This window comes from Grus americana, chromosome 2 (genome assembly GCF_028858705.1).
Source record: "Grus americana isolate bGruAme1 chromosome 2, bGruAme1.mat, whole genome shotgun sequence".
Classification (NCBI taxonomy): Eukaryota; Metazoa; Chordata; class Aves; order Gruiformes; family Gruidae; genus Grus; species Grus americana.
In genome coordinates, this window is record NC_072853.1 from 153255684 (window position 1) to 153275848 (window position 20165).

Below are 20165 nucleotides of genomic sequence, written 5' to 3' on the forward strand. Positions count from 1 at the left end.
AGCACTGTAGGAATACAGTATAATTAGCTTGTAGCAGCCAGAGCAAAACCAATTTAAGAAGCAAATTTAACAAATCTATACAAATCCAAGTTTAATTCTTAGTGCTAGACTCTGAATAAAGACAAGACCAGACCCAAGTGTCGTGGATTAGCCCCAGATGGCAGCTGAGCACCATGCAGCCACTCACTCACCCCTCACCCTCCTCGTCAGGTGGGGAGGAGAATTGGAAGAAAAAGGTAAAATTCATGGGTTGGGACAAGGACAGATCAATAGGACAGCAAAGGAAGAGGAAAATCACAACAACAATACTTAGAATATACAAAGCAGGTGGTACACAATGCAATTTGCTCACTGCCTGGAAACCAATCCCCAAGCGGTGATCCCTCCTCCCTGGCCAGCTCCCCCCCTTATATACCGAGCATGATGTCATAGTATGGAATATCCCTTTGGCTAGTTTGAGTCAGCTGTCCTGGCTGTGTCCCCTCCTAGCTTCTTGTGAAAATTAACTCTATCCCAGCTGAAAAACAAAACACCAAGTCTGCCTAAGTATGAGGGTTGGATAAGACATCTTGAAGGCATATCATAATTCTGTAGGGAGCAGTGGATGACACAATGATAAAGGAGTTGTACCTACTGTCATGCTACATATTCATCTTCACTACTGAAATCAAACCAGTGGGTTTTGAGAGTCCTACTATAACCTAAACGGTTAAGTTTTGCTTCTGCTAGCTGGTTAGCAGTGTACCGATGCTTTCAGATGTCAAAACCAACCATGATCAAAATCAGTCAAAGCAGTTCAGATCTTTGTTCCTGGGAAAACCAAACAAAACCACCACTAGTTTGTTCATAATTAGAATTACTTAGAAATTAGATTCGTTTCATTTTACTCATCTAAAATATAGGCCTTTAAACCTGAACTATTGATGTAAACTATTCTATAGACAAAAGAAACTCATACTGTAAGAGGAAAATTCACCCTGTCCTCAGGTAGGTGTTCAAAACAGTGGATATAGCTCACACTTTGGAGATAATGTCCAACTTAGCCAGTGGCAGATAAGCTCAATGCTACTCTTGAAGGCTAATTGACAACATTTGTAGTAGCATCCCATACTTTTGATGTGTTGATCATAAAACCCAGCAACAGCTCTGGAAATACAAGATTCAGAGCTGGCAATAAAAGCACTTGACAAAGACACTGGGTTCAGAACCATCTATACTCACAGCAGCCACATTACAGCTCCTGGCTATTAGGTAGGAATGTACATTTTCTGTATCTTTTCATGTTGTTTTGCACCATGGGACTAAATTTGTTATCCTGTAAGCACTATCACAATATAAACATTAAATATAAATTTCTTTAGCTCAAAAAATATTATATGCATAAAGTAGTAGGGGAAAATATTTGCAAAAAATTAGACTCTCTAGCCTGCAAAATCTGAGCTAGGAATTGAGCTAGAAGAGCAACATGAGAGCAGCACGAAAACACTTCTGCCTGTAGGGATGCTCTTTGCATTTCTAAGTGCATTACACTGTCACAAGGCACTCCCAAACCTGACTAAAACCTTCAGATGTTTAACAATCACACAGACCTTTACCTTTAGGCAGACCCTCTATTCTAGTACTTCTAGTGCTGCTTCACCTTCTGTTGTAGAATCATGGTTGCATCTCAGGAGATATGTATATATGTGTGCTCACTATGTTTAATGCACACGCAATGTGTTATTGGCTAAAATGTATATATAGGTAATCATCAGCACGTCCAAAGAAAGCTGGTAAAAAAGCTGAAACTCTATTGCCATTGGTGTCTAATGAAGTGCCTTCAGCAAGTATGTGCTGATATGAAACCACAAAGGTCAGACTTGTGCTGAGCTGTGCATTATATTTGAAGCCCAGAAGAAATGGCAATCTGTATTAAAGTTCACAACCTGTATGAAATGAGACTTGATTAAAATAATACAAGTTGTTAGCTCTGAGATGGTTCTTTATGTGAAGAGAACAAAACTTACCGCACATAACTGTGGTATAAAAAGCACTGAAAACTTCTCATATGCATTTAAAGCAGTGCTTAGCATTGTAATAAAACACGTTTCAGTTATAATGTTGGGTCAGTAATGCAAGGAGCAAGAAGAATAGCGTTAAATTAAAGAAAATGAGAGATCTGACTGACTATCAGTTTAGCACTATTACTCACGATGAGAAGTAAAATGAAGTTCATGACCCCATCTACTCTGTCTCTACTCTCTGCTCCTTTGTGTCCTTCATCAGAAGGCACTTCCTCAAGGACATTCATAAATCCATAGTTTTCTCCAGTGAATTGGCACAGACTTACTCTAACTGTTGTAACCATCATACTTGTATAAACAGAAAAAGAAAAGCTGCGACTCTGAGGCAAGTTACTACATCCTCTGCTTGTGACTGACAGATGTTTGGTATTTTTCTCTTAAACTAGATGGTAACATCCTCTCAGCATCTCTTCAGTCTGTTTATCTATATAGTGTTGTGCACATTTACATTATTACATACAGTACATAGCAAAGAAGAACCAGATAGTCCTCATAATACATATAACCTATTTATTACCTGTAGTAATAAGCTGGTACCAGTTTATTTCAGCTTGGAGAGTAACTTGATCTTTTCCAGAAAGCAGCTACCACTTAACTTTTCATAAGCAAGAGTACTAACAGGATCTTTGGTAAGAGACTTATGCTATAGAGAAATCCATCTTTTGCAATAATAGCTATTAAGAGCCATAAACTAATTGTAGATAATGGCCTAGCATTCAGCGGCAGTAATTCAGGCACTTTATCAAGATATATGGATTTAAGTTGACCACTTTAAGACCTCAGTATGCATGAAGAAAAGGGAATAGATTTTGAAAAGACTTGTTAAAAGTAGCAAAGATGATCCTTAGTCGCCTACAGATTAGGGCATTGAAATAAGAGTCGATTTCAAGTGAACTTTCAATGACCCTCTAACACAAACAAGATAGTCATGCAAAACAACCAGCAGACCATGAGTGGCTGGGGCAGCAGAGCAGCATCAGCTGAGCAAAGGGGGGGTCTGGTCCCACACTTGGCTTCCTAAGCTGATAAATGGGAACTTGGATGCCCCATACCATGCAAGACAGAGAGTCTGGGGAAATGTGGCTTATCTGGCAGGCCTTGTCTTAAGAAGAAGAAAGGCCAAAGAAATGTGAAAGAAAGATAATATGGCCTACAGCAAGCAAAAAACATTTGAATATGTGGGCAACGGGTACAAAGTGGTATCGCTTCCTGCACATAACCGTTCAGAGGACATGCAAAGGCGTTGGTGTTGAGGGTCAGAGATATTTCACACTAAAGCTGGTGGCAACCAGCTTCTTGCCTCAGTCTCAGATCTGCATGATAACTGTAGGACATGAATTAGTCAACATGAGCTATAGGTGGGACTGAGTCCTAGTTGAGTTCATTCCTTGCTTTGCCTCCCATCTTCTGAGGACTGATTAAAAGAGAAACTCATAGAACCTAGAATAAGGAGGTCCCTTCTGATTTACTCTTAACACTAAGTATTTTCCTGATTTTCTTCCATTTTGTCAACCATGCTTGGGGTAAACTAATACCTTCACAACCTGCCTACTTTGATAATTCTGTGCTCCCATCACTCTGAGGAGTTGTTAAACCTTTCTAGTTGTTATGACATAGTTTTTAGAAGGCTCCAGTAGCTGTCTCCTTATGGTTTCCCAGACATCTCAAATCCACCACCAGTCTGGTGGCTTTCCTCTTCACTCCACAACAATCCATTTAAAAATTAAAAAAAAAATTTTTTTACATATTCATTGGATTCTTTCAGTCACATAGATAGAAAGCAGACACAGCTATGCCTTTGTTTTAGCTTTTCTCATTTTTTTTTTTCCTTGCTGATAGAGCTATGGGAAACAGAGTCAGATTAGAAGGTTAAAAAGAGAGAAAGATAAAACACTGGGGTCTAGTTAGTAGTCTCAAATGGCAAAATGAGAGTGACCCACTCTGGTATGCTAACAGTTATGAAGCTGGTAAATAAATATTTAGTAGGAAGATTGGTATCAGTCTTTAATTAATGAATTAATGCAAAGATATCAGGCCTGATGTACAAAAAATTGAGGCTCCCTGAAAGGTAGATTATTTATTAAAGGCATAGTATCTGGGTCCCTGACATGGAGAACATAGCCCTGGCAGAGATGTGGAAGAGGAGGGGTGGGATGAGGTGGGCTCTTCTCTCTTCTGACATGGGGTATGTGTGTGGCACCGAGTGGGGCTATTTCATGCTATGCATGCCTTAGTAATGCATAGGGAAATGTTTTTGAGCAGTGAGGGAAGCATAAATTGCACTAAGGAAAAATATATTAACAGTAGAAAATCATAAAAACCAGTAGTTCAGCCCAGGCAATTTACTTCTGAAAAAAATGGCATAAATCAACACATTACAGAGAAAAGGGAATAGAGGTGCTCAGGGTGAAAATGATGCATGAAGAATGCCAATCTTATAGTCCTGAGATGCTCCCTGGGTCTTCAAAGACACATCCACACCTGTTGCCTCTTTGAGTGTAGAAATCCACCATTTAGGTTCAGCTTACAGAGGGGTGGTACCTCCACTCCCTTCTTCCATGTCTGAGGATTTAAAAGTGCTTGGCAGCTTCCAGAGACATTTCTGTAATGCAGACATTTTTTTTTGAGAATTGTGAAGGTGTTCTTTTGGTGAGGGAAAAATGAAGGAACCAGACAAGGGAGTTTTCTGATAATTCCTTTTGCAGTTCACGTCACCTGAAATACCTGTTTCCTCAGACAAGCCCTTCATCCTCCAGGCTCTCTCATCATTAAGTCCCTCAGTCTTTGTCATGGCAACATCTGACAAACCCTGTCAAACTTCCTCCTTACCTAGTCCCCCTGAGAGCACCAGCTGACCTCTCTGGTACCAACAGTGCTCCAGTAAGACTAATTCCTTTTTCAATCATCGGACCCACCTCACCCATTATGGAAACATGACCGTCTGTAATAAAACACAGTGCATGGTGCACAGTGATGCTGTACAATGACAGGGACATGAATCAAATGTCTGAGAGATGAATAAAAACAATGTACATTTAAATAGGAGAATATGGTTATTGAAGGTGGAATTAGGTTTGGACACATGATAAGACTCCATCCATCTGTGAAAAAGGCCAGAAGATTTTTTAATGAGATTTTCAGTTATAAACGTTGAGACACCATCAGTCCTGTGGTGATAAGATTAGAGTTTGATTGTGTGTAGCTATGAGAACAGAAGTGTATATAGAGAACTGACCTACTGTAGAAAAGCAATTAGGGTTTACAGGGGGATTAATCAGCAAATAAAACAGCTATACAAAGTATCCCATAGCAAAAAAAAAAATTAGATACACTCTGCTATAATTTAACAAACACTTGTAGATAAAATTGTGGTTATGGGTGACTTGAGGCATAAAATGGTATAAAAGAAGAAATTAAAGCTCTAATAAATAAATGTTGTTTGAACCGATATGCTGTTAGGCATAATGCATTGCAAAGGACAGGACAGTTAAGGAATGGGAAGGGAATTACTTCTGGAATCCAACATCCAGATGCCATGATCTGAAAGTCAAAACCAACTGCGACTCATTTTGGGAAAGCAGGTTAGGAGAATTGACCTAGAAATGGACTAATTGTACATAAGAAACAACAAGGGTCAGTTTTAGAGCTATACTAATATGCATCTGTTAAGTCCTCATATGCCTCATAAAAGGTAGTTTAGGAGCACTGAGGAGCCTTCAACTCCACTGGGACCGGCAGCTTCGGTCCAGCGGGCAGGTTGGTACGGGTAGGCACTGTTGTCATTTCCTTGATGCCAGTGGGCCCGACCCAACCATACATCAGCTGTGCTGCCCCTGCCTCTCCTGGACATCTGCCTTTTGCTGTGTAATTGTATTTTATGTCCTGCCAAAAGGCAAGGAAATGGGACTGGGCTCAGCACTGTGGCTATGTGACTGCTGGCTCAGGGCTCGTACGTTTGACCGGTGAAATAATAATAGGGTTTGCTTGTGTCTACCTGCCAAAGATCCTTTTTACAGACCATGACCCCAATATTTGAGCCTCAGACTTATGCACTCCTGGCACTGGTTGTCTGTAGCTGACCCATCTGTTATTTCTATCTGCTTTTCTTTTTCTTTCAAGTTTACAAGTTATGTTCTGAAATGCGCTTCAGATCCCATTGCACCATTTTTGTATTTCCTTTATGCAACTTATTTAGTGTGGAAAACTGAAGGCTTAGTGCTAAATAGATGTTAGCTTCTAGGCTAATTAATTTCCCCTAAATGAAAGAAAGAGTTAACTTAAAATACTTGTCTCTCTTTTCTGAACTTCATCCTCAATGGATTCACTTTACAGATTTCTTTTTTTCACTAATTAATTCCATTGCCATTTATTTTCCCTCAAAGAGCCCCACGGCTGATTATCACAGAAGGAAACACAGTGCAATGAAGTAAATTTCTAAGGAGCTGGGATGCAGTGATTATATGGACAACAACCTTCACAACTGACTTTTGAAAGCAATCCCTATTTCGACCACAAAGCTAAGTTTTACTCAGGCGCATTGCTCTAGTTCCATCTCATATTTTAAACAGGTACCCACAACACTGCTCTCCTGAGGAGGAAAGATTTGATACTTTCTCTTCAAGTGTAGCAATCATCAATTATGTGGTAATAAGTACAACGTTATTCCCAGGAGTAGTACATTAGCTGAAGTAAAATGTTTGTTCATGAGCGCTCAACCTAGTGACATACTGACAGTATGTGCATTGTTCATATGCGCAGCTTAAAGAAAGGATTTGGCAAACTTTAATGTGCAGACTGCTCAGTATTAAAAAGAAACAAATAGGTAAGTACTGCATAAAACAGGAAATGTGCCATCTAAAGCTTATGGTCTGGATGTAAATTTCTTGAAGGTCTCCCTACCCATGGTTGTATGTTCTACAGATGAGTTCAATACCCAACTGAACGCTGAATCAGGCCCAATGGGCTGCTCTTGAAGCATTTGCTCCCATCAGTAACTTCTGCTCTGCATTGGCAGATTTGACCATGGTTGCGTAAGTCCTGATGACTTCAGTCAACATTTGCAGGGAGCTCATCAGTGCAAATCTTACTACTGGAGCAGAGACATAGTGGAGCAGCTATGTCCCTGGTGAAATTCACCCCTCTAAGAGCAAGCCACAAGGCACGTGCATGACCTACGCAGGGTGTGCGGCTTGGGCCTCCCACAGCAGCAAGGTGAATTACAACCTGTGAGCAGTGGTGGCACGTTTGTCCTCTTAAATCCCTAGTGTTTGGCTAAAAGTTAGGCATGTAGTGGGAGTGTCTTCCAGCAGGGAGAGAGAATTGGGCAGGCAGTGGGTGAATCGCTCCAGCCTAAACCATGAATGGTCCCACCATGGTGTGTGTTTGTTGGAGATGCCTACCAACAAATGGAACCATGATTAAAACATTGTGTTTGTTGCAAGATGCTAAATAAAACCAGCCATTTAAAAAAATCAATCTGTTTTAGTATAATAAAATACATCAGGTATGGGATATTTTATGAAAATGTTTAATTCAACTGTTTCTTTGGAATGTAGTAGTCATAGTTTGGAAATTTAAGTTACAGTTCAGTTCTATGTGATTTTTTTTTTATGCTACTCAGTGTCTGAGAATACAAATGTCATTTAAAGTTAAGGCTTCGCTGTTCATTTTGAAACAACAATTTACAAGTGTCTTATTGTCATAGAAAATAAAAATTTCTGTAAAAAAAATTTGCACAAAGTTTTATGATGGTACAAAACATGAAGCAATAATATACCAGTAAAATGAAATCATTTTACTACAGAAGATTTTTATAGTTTTTCAATAAAGAAAAAAATATGTTATTTTACACTTTAAAAATTATGAAACAATCTAAAACAATATAAACTGAACATTTTGTAACACTGCCTTTACAAATTAATAACTTTATAAACATATAATTTTTTTAAATATATTTATCAGTGCAAGATACTTTTCAATGTAAAGTTGCAGTATCATTTTTCCTTTATTGAAGGGCAACTTTCATTCTATTACCTTCAGAGAAATCAAATCTTCAGTGCTAGATCCTCATTATCATAGTAAGGTCTGAAGACCACAAAGGAGATGTATTTCTTTTTATGTTCACTATTCTCACCATGTTAAAAGAAGAAAAATACCACCAACCACCAGCTTTACTGTTCAAATAGATCAAGACCAAGAGCTGGTCCAGGATCTATTGAAATCCATGGGAATATTTCAAAAGGTTTTGGGCTCAGGCTTCCCAATGGGATTTTCTCTTCAAGGCAATATATGTATGTAACTCGAGTCAGGGTAGTGGACTAGAAGTTTTTTCGGCTAAGGAGAACAGACCCTAACACCTGAATCATGCAGTGGTGGTGTGCTGAAAATAGTTTTGAAAAATCCATTTTTTCTTTGGGTTAATTAATTAGCTGCTGCGATACCATTATGGTCAAATTACACTGTTGGATACAAATGAAATTTCTGCCTCTGCCAAAGTGAGTTTGTCACTCGGGACATTTCATGGACTAACTTTTAGGCCTAACTTTCAGGCCTTAGGTGCTGTGTCTTACCTTCTGGAGGACCCAGGGTCTAGAGCCTGGGGAGGTTACTCTTCCAATTTAGGCATCTCAATGGGTATTTGAATATTCACTATAGTCTCTGTTGTTAGGACTCCTTTGAAGTAGCAACTGTCCACTCTTTTTTCTATTGGATCTTCCTTTAAAATATTTTCAGTTCCCAAACTCATATTTTTTACCTCTAGTGTCCCTCCCTTTTCTTCAATTTCTAGGTTACTGGTGGATTTTCTACATGTTTTTCTGGTTTATCTTTTGTATTGATGAAGCGATATGCTGCAAAACACTTAATTGATAAATAGGCGTGGATTCTGTTGCTCTAGTAATTCAAGGCTGAAGTAGCCCTTCTTTAGTCCTAATCCTGGACAGAATACTTCATTGCTCTACTACAAAAGCAATTGTGGAAAAGACTAACTCAGAAAGTCACAATCACTTCCCTGACTCTACTTGAGGAATTCAGTGAGGAAAAAGATGAATTCAGCAGTTTGCAGCATGTTCCTTTCCCCACGTTTGCGCTGGTTTTAGCTGCTGGTTGGTAGATACCGAGGGGAGGGTTAAAGCTGCCTTCTTCCACGGCCTCCCCGGTTATGGCTGTGCTGTGTGCGGGTCAGCGCAGAAAACACAGAGGTTCCCCTCGCTCTTGCAGGAGGGGACCGACCCCTCCAGCCCCTTGCCTCCTCCTATGGACCCCTGCGGGAGACATACTCTCGTTTCTTTTTACCCTGTTGGACCAGCTGCATAGGCTGTTGAATATTCTTTATCCAATAATATTTGTCCTAAAATATTAAAAAATTGCCACGTAATTGTCAAACACATTTTTCTGACAGCTTAGGCTACTCAGCTCACTGAATCTGTCACTATCTGCACTTCTGGTCAAACAGAAACCTCCTGGTATGAAATGCCAATTGGGTATAACAGGATGGTAAGAACATACCCTACATACACTGTGGGATTTTATTCTGCCCTCAGTACCCATACATAAGCCCAATTAGCATTGATTAGCATGAAAATACACGTTTACTGAGAGAACAGAACTCTGGGTTCAGGTAGGGGCAGGAGGAGGAAACTTCTCATTTTAAAGGCAATCTTTTCAGTAAGAAAATCATTTTCCCTCGTGTAATTAACAGGCAAGCTGTTCAGGATAAAAGACATGTTTCATGACTTCAGGAAAAAAGATACTGTCACTTTATGCTGTTAAGAAGAAACCCAAAGTTCGACTTTGGAGGGTAAAGTTAAGAATTTTCCCTTATTTTTTAACACAAACTCTAATAAAATCCTTTGCCATTACCAACAAGTTAAAGCTGCAGTTTTCTTTCCTTGGCAATGGCAAATGCTTATGCAATCTAGTCAGAGAGAGAAAGAGAGAGAGAAAGAGAAGAGAAGAGAAGAGAAGAGAAGAGAAGAGAAAGGGAAAGAGATTTTACATTTGAAAATACATTCTATATGAAAGAACAATAAAAGGGGATATTGCAGCTTTATACAAAAGGGTCAAGAGACATGAAGTTGAAATACAGAAAGCAGAACAATCAAGCCAGGTTGTCAAATCTGTTTAGCCCTTGCCTTGCTGAGGCTACTTTCTTACACTAAAATATACTTTTCTTTTAGCCAGTGAGCCATCAGAATATGATTAAAGACAAGGGCATAACTGCAGAGAAGCAGAGCTGTAGTTAATGTTAACACAATGAGAAGCAGTACAAACAAAAAGGCACTTGAGAGGACATACACTAGCCAGTGCCAAGGACTTTTTTTGTTTAGTTTTTAGGCAGTACACTCGGTTACCAGTTGTGTCTGATGATGGCACATACTCTTTTATGGAGTTCACAAGCACAAAATTTAGTACAACACTGAAAAACATCAATAAAATTTGACTGTATTGCTTCGTAAACAGAGCTGACACACTATATCAGTACTGATGCAGCAGTACTTTCAAAAACATCCTAACCCTTCTTTGCCTATGCACAACACGAGCAATTATACACAAATACAAGTGCGGGAGTCCACTAATTGCTGTTACTCCAATATTTTCTGGGCACTGAGCTACAGACAGCATGTCCATCCAAGGGACCCCACTGAATACATTTTGTGACAGCATCTTGGATTTTGCACAGTAAAAACAAAATTATCCATTAACGGAAAACAAAAGAGAGGGAGAGAAAGAAAGACAAAATGAACTATAAGTCAATCATACTTGGTCTCAACACCAGCATTTGATTATTTCAAATAAAACCAACAGAAAAAGCAGACTGTACATGATTCAGATTGTTAACACAGATTGTTGTCCATGTTTGTTGGTTACACACTCATTGAAGCTCCTGAGAAAAGCTTGGCTCAGTGTCATCAATGCACTTTTCAGCCTGTACAGTAAAAGATCAACAGTTCCCCAGCACGACCGAGCTATGTCCTTCCATCCCGATTCTCTGAAACTTCTCCAGTCGCTTTATACCTTCATGCTTCTGAGTATGAATTCTGTGTGTTTAGTTTATCTTTTTTCAGTTTTACACCATCGACCAGTTCAAAATTGTAGTTCTCCAGTGCAGACAAGTTCCTCTCTGACATGCCATTGTGCCAACAGGCACAGTACAGGACAACTCCACAGATGGCTCCTAAAAGCACCCCGAGGGCACTCATGGCTATGATGGTAATAAGGATTGGATCTAGGGTCTTCAGGACGTTGCCTGGTTTCCTGGAGATGTTATCATCGTAGTCCTCGCCTGTATGGTATGGAGGCGTAAACCCTGAAATGGAGTAAAGAATTGCAAAATTTTCAGAACTGATTCTAGTTAGAACTTCGATGAGTTGGAAATTTGGAGAAAAGACATCAAGTTTTTGACATAAATTGCTACGTAATTTGAAAACCTAGCTTCTTGGAGGTAGTCATATATAGCTGAAAACTATAACGTGGCCCAAATAGTTGTTGATTTTTTTAAAACAGTTCTTCAATCCTTGACTCTGCTGCATGTTAGTAGGGGTCAGATTCTGCCTTGGACCAAGTGGGACTCTTGAGAATTAATAACCAGACCTTTTGATTATATTTTGTCAGCTTGCAGTATTTAGTTCAAAAATGGTAATTACATCTTATTTGCTCAGTGTGAATGTTTATAGCCTTAGACATTGGGTGGGAATCTGCAGCCATTTTGCATCCATCTCCACTTCATTGACTTCAGGATTGGACCTTGAAATGGAAATAGTGACAGAACTGACACAGAGAAGCACTCTACCCCCTTGTATAAAATATTCACTGGGTATAACAATGTTTTCCCTCAACCCTTTCAGTTTATGAAAGAGATCCAATAAGCTTGCAAACCCTGCTAATTATTGCAGGAAAAGCCAGAAGTCTTTTTGGACAAACTCTGCTTTCACTGAAATCAATGATAGCAATCCCATTGACTGTAACAGAAAAAAATTAAGCTCATTGCCTGCAAAATGCAAGTACATTTTATTATTGGGACAATATGACAATTATGATCCATTTAATGATCCATTTACAGCTATCATCATTGAAAATGATAATGCTTTGGTAGACTGGTCATAAAATGACATTTTCAGCCAGGTCTGTGAAACAATTAGCCTGAAGAGTTTTGAGCCTAATTACCTAGACACTGTGCGAGTCATAAATCGTAAGATATAATGATAGCTGTTTCTTCAGCTGTGGACTAACCTTCTAGATAACAAAATATTAGAGGAGCTATAGTGTGCATGCATATATATGCATGCAATGTAACAAATTATGTATATAAAATTTGGAAGGTTTGAGATAGGTATAAATAATACAAAGTCCATAAGATAGAGAAGACATAGAAGAATAAGACTATTATGTCCTTTGAATAAATGTAAGCCTTCTTAGCATCTGATCTAGATAAATCAAAAAACCTTAATACAATATGCAGTTAGAGATCTAATCTATAAATAAATAAATAAAATACACAAATTCACATGAAAATACACTTTAAAATGCATTCCCTCTTAACAATAACACAATTTTTACCTGTTTGATTACTTTCTGGGTCTTCTTCATCTATTTCATTCTCCACATCAGTTGATTCTAATGAAGCAAAGAGAATTGACATTGATTATTAGGGTTACAAACACTGATTGACTATCATGCTGGCAATAATGGTATAGCAGATTTTCCTGTGTCAGAGCATCATTATGTCAGCTTGACAGAACTGTTCATTATGATGGGCTCTGAAAATTAATGGAGGGAAAAAAAAAAAAAGATTTAAAAACTCCTCTCCGCCCAGTCTTGGCACAGTTTTAGTTATCAGCAGGGGTTTTCCATGCCTGGGAAAGAGAAATCAGTGTGATGAATTAGCATCTCATTCATTGTATTTACAATTTTGGAGCCCAATTCCATAACACTTCATCAGCGTAGGCATGGTTAATCACAAGAATACTTTCACTGACTGCAGCGAGACCACTTGTGTTTGGGCTTCAGACTGAGCTTTTGGCTTTAGCTCCCACAGGCCAAAATCTTTGCTCAGCATTCGGTTTGAACAACCAAAGCACGTGGAGGTAGGAAAGAAGTTACTTTCCTCTCTCATTTTGGAGGCAGGTAAATACCATCACTGTGGTCCCAGCAGCCTCTTGGCACTGAGGACACTGCAGGAGGACCAAGAGGTGTGTCCTGCCTCTTTCCTCATAACTGTCACTCTGGTGGCGTGTGATGAACCCCAGAAAATGGACTGTCATAGAAAGAGATTGTACAGGTTTCTCATCCTGCAGTGAAACTACCATGTAGCTGAAGTCTGTCATGTTACCCTCAAAAGGGTGTTAGCTACAAAAGGTGAGGAACACCCTCCGTTACTGCTCTCAGTTATGTGACCAACTCACATGGCATAAGCTTATCTTCCGAATGCTGAGGGCTCTCAGTTCTATTCCCTCTCCTACGTAAAAGTCATTGCTTCATCTCCATCATGAAGGACAGGGTTCAGTTGCTTGCATTTATCTGGGGTTGCTTCTGCCAAATTATGTGCAGTATGCAATGTGCATACGATCTGCAGTGACTGGAATAACTCAAGACTGGCCAGAAATAGAAGGACTCAAATAGCCTCAAATAGGACCTCACTAACAGCCTGGCTCAGACGTGGAAAAGGCCACATTCTAAGATTACTTTGTGTCCGACGTGCCTGGGAGCTGGTGACTACAGCAAATGAGTCACAGCAAACTCAGAATTACAGGACAGCAGAGGACAGAGCAGGGGCCATTTCACCCTATCTGTGTATCCTGTAAAGGTTTGATATGGTCCATTAAAATAGAATTCAAGTAGGCTTGGTAATAAGTGATCTAAAAAGGGTGAAGAAATAAAACTGGATTTTGAGCATTAGTTAATACAGAGAAAAGCATTAGGAAAAGCAGAGAAAGGTAAAGAAGGCAGCAATGTAAAATACAGGGGGAGATGTGAGAATATGAACATGCTGTGACCTATGTCAGTAGGATGCCAGTTCTGATCCAAAAGACTGCAGTTGCTGCAGTACTGAGATGACACCAGTAGCAGTTACTACGAATAAAGTTATGGGCCAGATCAGGACGTTTTCCATGCAAAACTTCCTATATAGCCAATAATTATCTATCCCTTTCTCACAGATAAAAACAGCTATCAAAACAAAATAAATAATGTTTTGGATGAGATTTCTATATGTTCTTGCTATTCATACTTACTTCGGCAATCCTCTTGTGCTACGTGATTGTCAATTTTAATATCATCCACAGCAATTCCTCCAGTTCCTTTTCCAATTTCTCCCTCAATAACCACCTGGCAAAACAAGATAATGTTCACATTGTTTTCATGTTAACACACAATTGCAGCATTCAGGATATCTTACTTAGTTGTTAACACATATCTTCACTTGTCATTATGCCACATTTACATGTACTTTGATTGTGGCCTGCCAATCTGCACTGCATGCCTTTATGAACTTACATATGCAAATGTTAATTTATATAATGTCATAACTTCATTAAAGACTTTTACATCAGCAGCAAAACTGTGGCAAGGATGCAGTTTTGTGACAGATGAGAAATTATTTCTAAAGCATTTATTTGGCCTTCGATAAGAAATTGCTTGTATCACTGTCATCTGAGATACCATGAAATATGCCACTATTATTACTGTCACAGCAACAGCACCTCATCTGTAGGTATAATACAGTCTACACAAATACTTCAGTGACATCTTCTGCTACGGTGTATAAAACATGACCAGCAAGGTCTTACTGGCCTCGGCTCTGTTGGTTCAGCGAGGAGCAGCCAAACTCACCTGATAGTGCTTCACGGACTTGTGAAGAAGAACGCGTCCTTCCTTCCAGAAGTTTGCCTGGTGCCCACTCAGGGTCCACAGCACCTGGTCGTATTCATCCGGCTTTTGGTACCGCAGTTTGATCTTCAGGGTGCCTACGTGTGCGCCGGACATGTGGTACCAGAAAGTCATGCAGTGGGCAGAGTTCTGCGAGTAAATCACGGGGCTCAGGAGTCGGGCAACTTTGCCTTTCTGGCTTTCGTCAGCTTGCGAGTAAATGAAATTGCCATCTCCTACTGCGACAGAAGGACTGTGTTAGGAATAGCCACCAGTTTTCATTTTCTTTCTTTACCCAAGAAGCCCTGACCACCCTTGATCATTTTGCTTTCTTTCCGTGCTGATGGGTCAAGCCTCACAACCAAGAGAGTCAGAGGGTGTTGGTTTGGGAGCTCTAGGAAAGCTGATGTGCTCTAAGGAGAGGGCCACAAAAATGATCAGAGGGCTGGAGCACCTCTCCTATGAGGACAGGCTGAGAGAGTTGGAGTTGCTCAGCCTGGAGAAGAGAAGGCTCTGGGGACACCTTATTGTGGCCTTTCGGTACTTAAAGGGGCTTTTAAGAAAGATGGGGACAAACTTTTTAGCAGGGCCTGTTGCGATAGGATGATGGCTAATGCTTTTAAACTAAAAGAGGGTAGATTCAGACTACATATAAGGAAGAATTTTTTTACAACAAGGGTGGTGAGGCACTGGAACAGGTTGCCCAGAGAGGTGGTAGATGCCCCATCCCTGGAAACACTCAAGGTCAGGGTGGATGGGGCTCTGAGCAACTTGATCTAGTTGAAGATGTCCCTGCTCATTGCAGGGGGGTTGGACTACATGACCTTTAAATGTCCCTTCCAACTCAAACTATTCTATGATTCTGTGATTTCTTCTGGCAGTCTCCTTTGATGTTCACTGGGATGCTTTGTGCCAAGAGTGAACTGTAAGAACATGTTCACTATGTGGCACACACAGGGCATTTGCTTTTGCTCAGGGAAGGAGGCGAAGCATGTTTGGTGTGACAGCATATGCTCCATTAGTCAGCATGCACCTCCTGAAGAGAGCCAGCCCTAGTTCAGCAGGCTAGACAGAAATCCCTGGGGCCTACTCTACACTAATTGTGCAAAGAGCTATTTTTAATATCTGTTTAAAGTAATCTGTGCTTGAGAAGGCAAGATTAGAATGGGAAGAACACTGGAGGATAAAATAGCTTTGAACAGCTATGGTCAGAGATCAGGAACTGAAATCTAAACAGTGCTCCCCAATAGAGTCTGAGCATTGTCATAAACGGTGCCAGAGTTATTGCCTTGATTTTTTGTAATAATATATTGGGCTCTGTATATTTGTGAGCCGTTTCCCAAAAGAGTAAGATTATGGCTGGTATTATCTGAAGAGCACAATGGATTTATACACGTTGAAATCTGAACACCTAATACCCTTAACTTGGAAAATTACTTGCTTAATCACACTGGGAGAGAAGCACGTGGGAGTGATTAGTTTGGTAACAGAAAATTGCTAAGTAAGATACTGACTACGGAGAAGTGCTTCTGATTTACACCAGCCAGGCATCCATTCCAGTCAGCTTTTGAACAGCTTCTTTGCAAAGAATTACGGTAGAAAAGTATGAAGTTCATTCTGATGTGTGCAAGAATAGATTGCACGTGTAATGCACTCGCACAGAAGGATGGAGACAGCATTTACTGGCATTGATATAAAGTTGTAGGAAGGAGAAAAGTAATAATAATAAATGCTGTTCCTCAAATGCTGAAATAAGTATACATATTTCTGTTTATACCAATGCGTAAACAAAATAAAAGAGGCAAAAGAAGATATTTTGGAAGGGTGGTGCTTTATCAATATTGTTCTTTGCTTATACATGATATTCTTGAATTTCATTTGAAATAATGTATAATGGAGACTTGCTGGATTGTAAAGGTATAGTTCTGCATCAATGAAGAGGGAAGATGAGCATTTCTACTCTGGGAAGCATAAGAAGGACAGGGTAGTAAAAGGTGAACCAGGATCAAAGAGAGGTGGGTTAAACCCAGTGGCTGGAAGGAGTGGGCCTAATAAATGAGAAAGAGAAATATGTCTTCTAACATGAGACAAGGATGTTTTCTTTTGTTTGGATTTTTCTGAGGGCAGTCAGAGGTATCCTGGCCAATATGCATGTGGAAGTATCTGGTCTTTGAAAGAATTTTATAGGGGAAGATGATATTAAATTGCCAAAAAAAATTAGGCTTTTTTTTTTTTTCCTTTTTTCTGTCTTACTGTAGCAACATCTTGTCCAGCTTCTTCAGCAGCAGTGCTTGTGCCTGTATGTTCTTTCCAATTTTGCAGAGGGCTTTTCCTTTGTGCAGAGGGCAGCACAACATGTGCAAATCTCATCAAAGAATGGTGATAGGGAAATCCAAAGGGAGGAAAAAAGGAAAATAATCACAGCATTAGGATGGCTGTCTCAGTTGGAAGACCTAACTCTGGTCAGATTTAATCATAACATGTATAATTTGAAGTGACATACAGTGTGTCCTGCTGTCTTAAAGCAATTGCTGTTGAAGATCACTTCTGTGGAGTTTCTTCAGCTTTATACGTGTGCAGCTGAGAGCAAGATATGCCTGGGAGCTGCTCAATGCGGTTCTCCCAATATGTAGGGTGGCCTTGCTGTGTAGCGGTGACACTGAGGAGCTTGTCTGGGACATCGGTGCCATTCAGACTGCTCATGGTCTGCATTCACACCCACCCCACTCATTCCGTACCTGCTGGGAGGCGAATGGCAAGCCTGGCAGGTGAAGGTGCCCTTAGAGTTGAAGGAAAATTTTGGAAAATATTGAAAGTTAGTGCAGTAAGGAGAAGAGGCTGCCTCGAAGACTTACTGAAGCTACAGCTAATGGAACAAATAACTAGTAGGGCCCAGTGGAAACAACAAAATCTCATTTGAAGAATATAATTTCTTCTTCTCTTGATTGAAGACAGGTTCAGTCTCTCTATAATCCTTGGTGGCAAAGTGCAGATAGCTCTCATTTCCAGAATATTATTGCAGTGCTGGGTCAGGAACTCTGTCTTCATTGTCTTAATTAGAGCTTTACTTATGCATGCCTTTTAGATTTTGTCAGTCTCTGGCTAACATAGCTTTTAACCTCCTTTCAATGTCAGATCCTACTGAGCCATTTCACTTTACTCTACATCAATTTTTCCACCATTACAGCCTTCACTTCAGCTAACTGCATTTAGTTAATTTGATGCCATTTATTTGTACAATGCCATTTATAGTCAAAGTATTATAAGTTTTTTTTTTCCCTGAAACTACTGTACTTGTCTTAAGATTCAATTGAAAGTGTCTCAGAATTTAAAAAGTCCAATTTTGTCTAATTTCCTTGTCATTCTCATTAGGCAAAGGGGTTGCAGAAGTGGGAAGGGGGATTCATCTCAACACATTTGATTAATCTGCACGTATGCAAGAGAGAACACTAAAGTGAGAGGCTGTGCAGGTCACGCAGTGCCCTCCCTTCTCCACTAGCCAGCAGCATATTTATTGCCTAATTATGCAGAGCCATGAGTTAGATACTACAAAACCAACCAATCAATTTCCCAGGGTGATATTTCTGGAAAAACTGTGTGAGCAAAGGGATGGCTATAATCTCTAACTCCTGCTGGAGAGGAGAAGGGCATGGAAATACATCCATCTGGGAAGTTTCACTTAGAATACCTTTCTGTGGTGGGCAAACTCCCTGTAACTACAAACAGGAATAATGTGAGGTTTGTTCATGTCTGTATCACTTGGTAAGTGATATTAGCAGAATATTTGGTCATTCAGATTTTTTTTCTACCTCAGATGATGGTTATCCAAAGGCAAGTCAGGGGAAGGGAAAATCTTCAATTCCTGACAATAAATGATCTTTATTCCCCAACAGAAAGGACAATTATGGTCAGTTGTGACTGCATATAACAGATTAGGTCGCCTAGAGAATCATCTTTGTGACTCCTCATATTTTAGGTATAATTCAACTCTCCTACAGTTTTGGAAGGCATGCTGGAATTAAACAGAACAACCTCTTCCCATGTAAAATGGCTAAATCATGAACTCATGATTACCTGTGTGGTCTTGAATCGGCCCAGTTTTGCTGGTCAGGATTGCCCACTTTAAATCCACCTGGTTGTCATGCTCCCAGTGGCACAAAGTCTTTTGGGATCCCCAGCCAAAGGCACAGTTGAAGTTGTATAGTGGCAGCTCTGCAGGGAAAGAGGGAAAAGGAGGGATGAAATGTGATTAGTAATTGCATAATTCAGATTTTGTACTTCAAAACCAAATGCATGCATCTGACCATTAACAGAACCATTCCTACCTGAAACTCTGAGAAGCTATAGCAAGAGCAAGCCTGCTGGGAAACAGATGAAGAATGACTATTTCTAGTAAATGGTGTAGTTGTTTCTTGTCTCTTTATGACCCATATTTTGGAATTTTTTCTAGTTAGATTAATTCTTCTGATTTGCCCACATTAGCTGATAATTGTGCTGTAACATATATGACTCAAAAAGAAAGCTCTGGCTTATTATCAGATAGATTTTCTGGTTGCTAATATCTATTTGTGCCATAATGGTGCAACATTTTGCAACAACTCACAATAAGATTTGGACAAAAATAAGAAAGGGCAGAAACACTAATGGAATGTCCTTGGCAGGAAAGGATTTCTGGTGAAATGTATAGTATGTGGCTTCAGTAAGGGACTTATTTCAGCATCTTCCAGACAGTTAAGTAGGCCCACAAGATGGCAGCATTGAAATGGACAAATCGAGATGGAAAAGGGACAAATGTGGCTGATTGCCAAATGAACTCAAAATAAGCTTCAAAACAAGCTCCACGTAAAACAAGGGAAGTCTGGTATTATGGTCAGGATGAGATCATATCTTGTTTTCAGCTTCTCTTCAATTCTGCCCAAAGGTTTAATACATAGTAGCTTATTTTCTTCAATAGGACTTGGAATTTGAATGGAAAGATTATACAAAGATAGTATATAAATCCCTTGCATTTCTTATTTTCAGAAGCAGTTTGAAATCTTTTGGGCTTTTGGTTCCTATCCCATTGGTATGAACTTTTACCTCACCTTGAGCAATGACAGCTCCTAGCAGAGCAATACCCTTCCCACAGCAATGTGACCAAATCCTGAAGTCTTTTCTCAGGCATGACTCACGCCTTATTAAAGGAATAACTTAGGTTTACTTTAATGAGATGCTTTGTGCAAGTATGAACTAAGAACA

General features: G+C 39.8%; 1 protein-coding gene across 4 annotated transcripts in view; it reads right to left on the reverse strand.

The window, feature by feature from the left end:
• Nucleotides 1–7574: 7574 nt before the first annotated feature.
• The window catches only part of NRP1 (neuropilin 1), a 114183-nt gene continuing 101592 nt past the window's right edge, over nucleotides 7575–20165 (reverse strand). For 2 of the 4 annotated variants that reach the window (XM_054818693.1, XM_054818691.1), the window contains exons 14-18: nucleotides 19002–19139; nucleotides 14892–15163; nucleotides 14294–14387; nucleotides 12621–12677; nucleotides 7575–11370 (exon numbers count right to left, since the gene is read on the reverse strand). In XM_054818693.1, the coding sequence (XP_054674668.1) occupies nucleotides 11081–11370; nucleotides 12621–12677; nucleotides 14294–14387; nucleotides 14892–15163; nucleotides 19002–19139 (851 nt within the window). In that variant the 3' untranslated portion in view covers nucleotides 7575–11080. Of the gene's footprint in view, nucleotides 11371–12620; nucleotides 12678–14293; nucleotides 14388–14891; nucleotides 15167–19001; nucleotides 19140–20165 lie in introns of all 4 variants that reach the window. The other 2 variants (XM_054818692.1, XM_054818690.1) reach the window with 1 other exon arrangement.